At 34.3% G+C, this 9,206-nt stretch overlaps 1 protein-coding gene across 1 annotated transcript; it reads left to right on the top strand.

Moving 5' to 3' along the window:
- Window positions 1-4,164: 4,164 nt before the first annotated feature.
- LOC134266618 (intermembrane lipid transfer protein Vps13-like) lies at window positions 4,165-8,247 on the top strand (the record flags this gene model as incomplete). Its single annotated transcript, XM_062748837.1, has 4 exons — window positions 4,165-4,376; window positions 5,675-5,718; window positions 5,867-5,909; window positions 8,152-8,247. Coding segments are annotated over exons 1-4 (283 nt in total), but the record flags the coding sequence as incomplete, so codon positions are not given.
- Between the last annotated feature and the right edge of the window lie 959 nt (window positions 8,248-9,206).

The following is a 9,206-nucleotide window of genomic DNA, read 5'->3' on the forward strand; positions in this document are numbered from 1 at the left end:
ACCCACCGTGTGCTCCTTGTCATGATCTGGAAATAACGGAAAAACCGTCGTTAATTCAGTGTATAAATAATGGACTAACAATTAGTAGGAAAAACGTCATTCTGCATTTGACTCATAGATAAATTGCATTTGCTGACAAGGTTATTATATCGACCATAGAACTTAAGAAATGGTGACTTTAAACGAGACTTTTTGTTTCATCAACTTGTTTGTCAATAATTTACCTCGTTTTAGAAATTGTTTATACGTGGAACATGCTCTTGTGTATCTAATCAGTCAAGAGAAATGAACTCGTAGGCAGGTGATGAAGGTATATTGTTGCATAAGTAAGGGTAGTTGACGATAGAAAAGTTAAAGTCGTCTCCTTCGCCTAAGTAAATAAGAGATATATGCAAATATACTTTGTTTCATCTTGTCAGAAAACAGAGAAGAATCCTGCCTTAATGGTGATAGGAACAGCCATGGTGTTAATTAGCTGCTTCTTGAAGAAGTCGATGGTACTGGCTTCTTTAACTAGGCTGCTTCAGTCCCTGATTGAGAACTTATACACGTCTCGATAGACACATTTACATGTCTGGGTGGCTGACGGTATTTGCTGCCCCTTGCCTGGGTATCCCCTGGTGTTAAGTACGATGCTGCTGGGATATCCATAAGGTTATTGCTGATCTTATACATCATGATAAGCCGTGAGTCTTATCTTAATCGGGGTACAGTCATTTACAAGTAACGAATGTTTGCCAGTATCGAATATTTTTTATTTATATACTGAAAGGAAAAAGAAACGCAGGGTAAATTTTTGAGGTGAATTAAATTTGTTTTTCTTAAAATACTTTTTAGTTTTCCTATTTAACTTTTAAAATCATCTTTCAAAAAGATATAACCAAATTCTCGTATGATTTTGTGTAATCATTCATGAGTTATTGAAGCTCAAATGACGATACCCCCCAAAAGGGAAAATCGAAAACTCTAATTATCTTCAATGTCCATCTCGTGCATCTGTCAGTGTCTTATTTCTCCTTTGCATGGAATTTCATCAGAATGTTTATCTTTCAAACCCTGTCTATATTTAGCATGAAAATATAATCACGCAAAAAAATAAGTCAAACGGCGCGCGCATGCGCCAGTGAGAGGAATACAACAGTAAGTTGACTGGCTCAAAAAAAAAACAATATTGCAGAATTGTCAAATTTCGCACGATTTTAATGATTATAATCGTGTACAGTATAAATGGCTGTTTTTGTGGTAGTAAGGTGGCGATTTAAGAGATGACAGGACGAATAGCCCGCTCGTAACATGGCTCTGTTTTGCGTTAACGTCATTGTCACGGTTGATTGAAATCCACTCCAGACCCTCTCTGACAACGGCTAAAAAGTTTTATAGGGGAAAATTTACAAGAGACTGCTTAGTAAACCGTTGTTGCCGTTTTCATTAATTATAGGCAATTCGAAAACAAGTCCCCATTGAACTTCCGTAAACTGTGCCAAGATTGCAATAAATTCATAATGTCTCTTTATATTGAAAAACGATGTGCATACCTCATATGCATCAAATAATGCAACAGGATTTGTGGACAAACATGTCGTTATCAAATTGCACGTGTTTTGGGCTTTTTAGCGTTTTCCCTACGTGACGTCATAAATTTAACGGTTGAGTAATTCTGAATACTGATTTTGATGCACAGTAACTAAATTTCCCATGTGACCAATTTTCGTAATTTTCGGTCATGTGTTCAAATTTTTATGGACAATTACGCTACACTGCGTTTCTTTTTCCTTTCAGTATATATTCTAGTAAAACATAGTGACGAGTTTTAATCAAAGTACTCAGAAGTACAGAGAGCTCATTTACAGAGTAGGATGGATTTCTTACATGAATCACGTTTATATTCTGATGAAAAAAATTATTTTAAAACTATCAATATAAATGATAAGACACCGACAGTGAGTTTTTCAATCCTAATACCACGGTCCGATTTTGTCAGAATCAGAATTAATCTGGTACCGCAGCTGAATGTAAACAAACAGGTCAGTCTGGTTCCCTCTCCTGCTTTACCTCGTATGTGTAGAGAACTACGGTAACACTGATTATCAAAAATCCTTACGCTAATGAACTATGTTCTTTGACTTATGAAGTTTTCAAAGTCATTACTACTAATGTTTATTTTATATAATTAAAACTTCGTTTTATTTTTGTTGCTTTATTTAGCGTTTGTATTATCTCAAAAGCGGTTGAGAGTAAGAACTATATTTTTGCACGTAACTTTAAAATGACGACTATGGGGTCAACATCCTGCCTTGAACAGGATCACATACGCCGGCAATTGCTCTTTGAGCAATAAGCCCGGCTAAAAATCTTACTAGGTAAATACAATAAAAGGATGAATTTTCTATCCCTGTTTTGTGTTTTTATAATTTCTGCATGATTATATTTCCCACAGTATTTTCAATTTGAAACGATGACCTAGATTTTTAACATGTGCGATTGCAAGTCAAAGAAAAGGAAAGTGAGTCGACAAATGCGTCTAAATAAAAATTTTCGGTAAGTTGTCGATCCAGATTGAGTAGGTAATCAATATTTATGATAAATATAAAAAGACAACTTGTCATGTTCTAAATTTTGTACATGTATTTACTCCCACCCGGTAAATTCAAACTTTAGAACATGACAGAACCATGCAAGCTTAATTCAGTACAAAGTGGGTTGCTCAATGTTATTTCATGAAGTATATAAGTTATGTGATTATAAAACAGCTTTTTAAAAATTAATTCAGTTTTAAAAAGGTCCCGTTTTTGCACGTCTAAATTCCATTGATTTTCCATAGTGAGCCTTAACAGTGCTGCGATGTTTTCTGCAATTAAATTTCAAGAACATTGCAATTCCTCAAAGCCTGTTTTCCAATATCTGGATTCTCAAAAAGAAATTTTATTATAGGAAATGAAAGCACCATGCAAGTGTCTACTTTATTTTGATGTATGAAATGGGAAAGAGGGTTATAGATAAATAATTAATATAAATACAGGTCATTCTTTGCATAAAGTGAACCTAGCTTTTTTTAGTACCATTTCTTTGTTTAGCTTAGAAATACAAGTTAAACAACAATAAAGAAAATTTTGAAATTCAAAGACGTGGGTTGTATTTATAAGACGTAACTAGAAACCGGTTATACTGGTAAAATGACTGTACCTTTAGTTTACTTCAGAGGGGATTAAGAGGAGAAATAGAAGTCAAACTAAAAAAGCATGATTTTTCAATGAAGAGTAAAGTTTTAATATTGGCATTGGCGTCGGAAGCAAATTGAAAGTGGGGGGCTAAGTGTAAAAAAAAAAAATTACACCTTCAAAAAAACCTAACAAGCCCCCCCCCCTCCAAAAAAAAAAAAAGGGAGATGTCCATTTCCCAAACACGAATATCCTATTTCGTGTTTGTGTGTGTGTGTGTGTGTGTGTGTGTTGGGGGGGGGGGGTGTAGGTTCGAACTTCAGTACCATTTTTTTTTTCAAACAAAACAACTTCCCCAATTTTTAACCTATTCTGCGACGTGTCTGTGGAAAGTGCAGGGGGGTGAGGGGAGGGGGGCTTAACCTACGAAACAATGTTCAATGTCTATACTAAGTATAGATTTGGAAAAGAAGTGACATTGATTTGGAATATATTGTAACCGGACCGTCTAGGGTTAGTCCAGTATCTAATATTAAATCCGAGTTTAAATGATATCGAAATTCAATGTGTTAATAGGATATTATATTCGGTAATAATTAAGAGATTCAAAACAAATATAAACAATTACATATGAAACATTATCATATCAATGTAATTCAGCGGAGTGTGAGTGATATTTACCGTTAATATAAGGTATTATCCCCCTAATCCCTAAAAGTACAGTGTACACCTGATGTGTTCTAATAAAAGTTATGGACTCCTCCAAAGTAGGCTCTACAGTCCCGACACGCGCAACCATCACACTATTTTACTTTCATTTGAATTAAATAAACGTTTTATTTTGTGCTTTATTACGCAGAGGAATTATTTTTAAGAGCTACCAAAATATGAATTTCATGTTAAAAGGATTTACTCAGAAACAGCATCGACTCTTATCAGTACTTTCAGTACTTTGATTTATTTTGTACGTCCTGTCAAAAACTGGTTTCCTCAGGTGCCGGTAAGAGAACCAGTTAAATAGTCTCTTCCCTAGAGCAGTCACGAGAATGTTCCTAAAAAAAGTGTAGAAGGCCACAGGAGAGCGTCTGGAAATTAAGGCCGTGAAGGGAAAATAAAACATGGTTTTCGAGTCGTTAGTGGCTGATCTGATCAACAAGTATCTGGGAGATTTCGTGGAGAACTTGGACAGATCGCAACTGAAGATCGGGATATGGGGAGGTAATGCTTCTGATGTTTACAGCATCCGTCACGCATGGCTGAATCATTGTATGGTGCTCATAACGTTATGCCCGATCGATCTGTTTAGCGCTTTGATGGTTGTCAATGCCAGTACTTGACTCCGGATATATTAATGATAGATTTGATCTCTCCTTTAAATAGATACTTTCCTGTGTTGTTGATTTGTACTGCGCACAATAGGCGCGGATCAAGATTTTTTGGGGTGTAGATCTTATTTTGTATTTGTAGATTAAATGTACCTGCAATACACAGTTTATTTACAAGATTGCAAAATCACAACCAGGATATTATCGTGTAACATGTTGAAAGTGAAAATGTAAAGATTGGCACCTCAGAACAGGTCACCTTACCATTCAGTATACGAATCTGACTCTGTCTAAAAGTCTATAATCTCCAAACCTGTATCAAGTGCCGACATACCCCCACCATACTATTGTCCTAGACCCACGGGGGGTTTCAATGCAGTCCCATTGGCTAAGACCCCCTGCCTTCTGCACCTCTCTCCCAATATTACTAAATACCTTGATCCGCCACTGCTTTCATGGCTGTCTTCTCATGTTGTGATTTCACATATTATATTGGTGTTCATTACATGTTAACTGGACTCATGTATACATTCTGTATTTATTGTCGCCTTGTACAGATATAGGGGTTATGAAATACACAACTCGACAAGTTACAGTAATGGTTACAACTGTTTTAATTGACATTGTCTGTACGTAGGTATAGTACCTTGATATGTTTACGTCTTATCACTTGACATAAACACAAGTTGACATTTTTTTAATTCTACTCTAATGGAGAAGTTTTCTTTATTCAAGAAACTTTAATGCATGAAAAAAATTCAGTCTACATTATTTTATAATTTAAGTTACACCACACAGAGTTTTGTTAAGTGTTGGTTATAAATTTTGATATTCACACAACCTCTTTTCTATCATAGCTTTGCTTCATTTTTGTGGTAGCAATAAAATCACAATTATTAGAGACAAAAATAAGGAGATTGTTTATAATATTAAGTTTATTTTTACTACTTTATGAGTTCTTTAAAGATATTTAGATTTTCGGGCAATTTTTGTTATCTTTGAAAAAAAATTTCAGTCTTAGTTTATCACAAAAAGTATGTTATTTTAGTAAGCATTTAGAAATTGTGGCATAATTTCTGCTGTAGATGAAATTTCCATTAAAAAAAAAAAGAAGAAAAATCAGATTAAAACAAAAGTTGTTAAAGCCTTGATTATGTTAATTCTTACAGATTTTATGTTTATATGTTACAGGAGATGTGGTTCTACAAAATTTAGATTTAAAAGAGAGTGCCCTGGTAAGGAGACAAGTCAAGCTTCCGGATTATTAAATGACATTTAAAATGCTTAATTGTATTATATTCTGCTCTCATTTAAAAGGAGATTTGTTATACACTTGTGAATTAATGATTATCAATTAAATCAATTAATATTTGGTTTTATTAGGATGACTTGGACCTACCTGTCAAGATAAAAGCGGGACATATAGGTAAATGAGTTTTACGTCTATGTATAGCTCACCTAATCCTTTGTATTTTTTTTTTCTCAGTAAGGTAATGAGAAGGGATTCAGTGATGGCAGATTTATATCAGAATTATTTTCTTTATCTGGAGTGTTTCTTTAATTTGTACACATATACTTGTATGCAGCTTTTGGTAGTTACCCATAGCAAAAAGAAATGGCATTTTTCCATTTTATTTCCATTCATTCAGCATTTTATTTCCATTTTTCATTTCAAAACCATTTTTCCTACATTTCTCTATCGTTCAATTTTTGAAAGCCATTTTTTCAGCACCATTTAAAAACCATTTCTGTTAGAAAATGCTTTATAAATGGTGAACATGCAGCATTTTCTTTCCATTTACTTTGAGTAAATGGAAAAGAAATGCCAGTTTGGTGATCCAACTTGCTTGAGTGTACCATTTTTCTCCCATTTATTTTCTGAGAAATGGAGAATTGAAAAAAATGTTAGCTTTAGGTAGAATTTGTTGGTGGTTAATTGATGCCATGTGCCAGGTTTTTATAATGGGGCACTGGATATCAGATTTCCTCCCATGCTCTGTAGTGACCGCCTTTTCTGTAAGTTTGAATATTGGACAAGAGCACTTTGACCTAGCTGGTAGTGAGTTTAGATGGCTGAAGTTATTCTTCAAGGAGTATTTAGGTTTTTAGTGATTTTTGATGCTGACAAAACTGTACATTGATGGTCAAAGCAGAAAAAAGAATTACTAACTTCTTGGAGGATGATAATTATGTGACAGTTTTTCATGTTTCCAACATTTGGGAAGTATAGACGGAAGAAATGCAGCAAAATTTCCATACACAGAAAGGACCTTATTATTCTTTTTGAGTGGTAAGTATAAATATCAGTGCATTATAATTTTTATCAATGTCAGTTACAGAAAAATGTTCTTTTTCCAAAGAAAACACATAAGGAATGCCCATTAAACATGCTGATGCAATAATCTCTAAACAAATTAATTAATCTTGTTTACAATTGGTCAGACTGAGGGAACTTGGATTTCTACTTTTGTAAATTCTTATTGATTGAACTTCAATTGTAAATTTTTTAAATAACTATATTTTTGCATTTCTTTTTATTTTTAGAGTATTCTGGTTGCTTTTGGACATGTTGGAGCACCAAAATGGACATGCTGGATTCAAAATATAATTTGTTTAAAGATGGAGACTACCACAATATTCAGACCAAATAAGTTAGGATTTTGACAAAAACATCCCAGGATTGAAAACCGTGCTTATATGTGAAAAATTGAGCAAGTGACCTCGTTTTGTGACTGACTCTACAACTAAGAAAATGGATTTTTAAAGTGCTTATTCTTTGCATACGGATTAATTAAGAACCCAGCTAAATTTTCCATTTTTCAATTATAGATAAAATGGTTTTAAAATGGATATTAAATGGCTAAAGCAAAAACCATTTATTTTTCATTTTTTATCTCATTTGCATAAATGGTTTTGGAATGGTTAATTTGCATGTTACAGGGCCCAAAAAAATGGAGTTTGAATGGGGTTTGAATGGAGTTTGAATGGAGATAAAATGAAAAATGGTTTTTAAATGGTCATTCTTTCTGTTGAGAATTCTTGAAAGATTTGACAAAATAAATGGCTTCTGAATGGTCTCTAAATGGTCAGAAAACAAATGGTTTTTAAATGGTATCTAAATGGATTTCATTTTGGTAAGGGTATATTGTATCACCAGATGTTCTTACTAGACAGACATGTACATTATTTACTATGCTTTTTTAAAAAGATGATGATAATCCTTGCATTTTTTATGTAAATATATACAGTCATTATTAAATGACTGAAGAGATAGCTTTACCTGCGATTTTCTCAGAGTTTGCTTTTGAATCCTCAGAAGAGTTTGCTTTGTACATCTATTAGAACTCTTCAATTTTAGGAAATAAGAAAAAGCTCAAAATTAAGTCCTTATTAATAGCTTATCATTGAAAATTGATCATGACAGGGAGCACATGACCGGTGTGACCGGTCGGCCGGGGATGCTCACTCCTTCATGGCACCTGATCCAACCTCTGATGATTTGGAGGTCCGTGTTTACTCTGCTCCTATTTTGTATTGCTTTATAGACTTTTGATTTTGAATACCGTTCCTTGTCTTCATAGGTTTCTTGATATTCTCAAAGCTGTAATTGGTACTGTACAAGGAAACAGACTTGAACACTTGAACATTGAAAAAAATTTTTATAACAGGGAAGCTGACTTTGAAGATTCCATGGAAGAACCTGTACACTGAGGCAGTGGTGGCCACGATTGACGGACTGTATGCCCTCGCTGTACCTAATGTCGGTAGGGTCATATATATACCTTTATTTCCTTTGTAGCTTGTAACACGAGCATTGACTGGTTACAAAGTCGGGTGTAAATATCCGTGCACCCGACTTGAGCTGGGTGTAAATAAAATGTGACATCGCAACGCATACATTCTCCATGATAAAAAGCAAATAACGTGACGTCACCATGCATTATAGTACGTAGTTATCTAATTTATAGATTGAGACACACCTGACGTTGACAAAGCTTTTATATGGGTACAAAGAAAAAATTCGTTATCCAGGTCCAATCAAGGGTGTACGGGGATTTACCCCGGGTTTTATTCCATACACCCTGAGGCCTTCGGCCTCAGGGTGTATGGAATAAAACCCGGGTTAAATCCCCGTACACCCTTGATTGGACCTGGATAACTTATAGTATTCTTAGTTAAAGTAAAACAGGACTGGAACATATAGAAATTTCATCATCGAGGAACTTTATAAATTATTGATTCCATTTAAACAAAAATTTTTGATATGCACTAAAACAATTATAGTAGATTTTTTGCCTTTGTTCTCTGTTACATGAAGATGATAGTTGTTAATTTTTTTCCTTTTCTATGGACACAGTAATTTGGTTTTTCTCTCGAGAGACTGGTATTTTCCACAGAACACAAGTTCATTTTCAGACCTGCCTACCCTTCCGCTTTTGGCGTAATTCTTCCGCTTTTTACAACAAAATTACGCTATTACGCCACTGGTATTAATTTTACGCTTTTTATATTTTGGTTTAAATCCATTATGAACGTCTAAGTTTATGAGTCAAAGTCTGCTGAAATGAAATAAGAATTTCTACTAGTTAAAGTAAAAAATCAAAGACAGGTTTAACCAAATAGTTATATGTAAACCGGTATGGCGAAGATTCGGAAGAACACGAGATGATTGATTGATTGTATGCACCTACTGAAACGAGGGACCTCGGTCTTTACGGTCTAC

The sequence above is a fragment of the Saccostrea cucullata genome, unplaced genomic scaffold, assembly GCF_032062105.1.
Source record: "Saccostrea cucullata isolate Sc308-1 unplaced genomic scaffold, CSIRO_AGI_Scuc_v1 ctg10173, whole genome shotgun sequence".
NCBI classification, from domain to species: domain Eukaryota; kingdom Metazoa; phylum Mollusca; class Bivalvia; order Ostreida; family Ostreidae; genus Saccostrea; species Saccostrea cuccullata.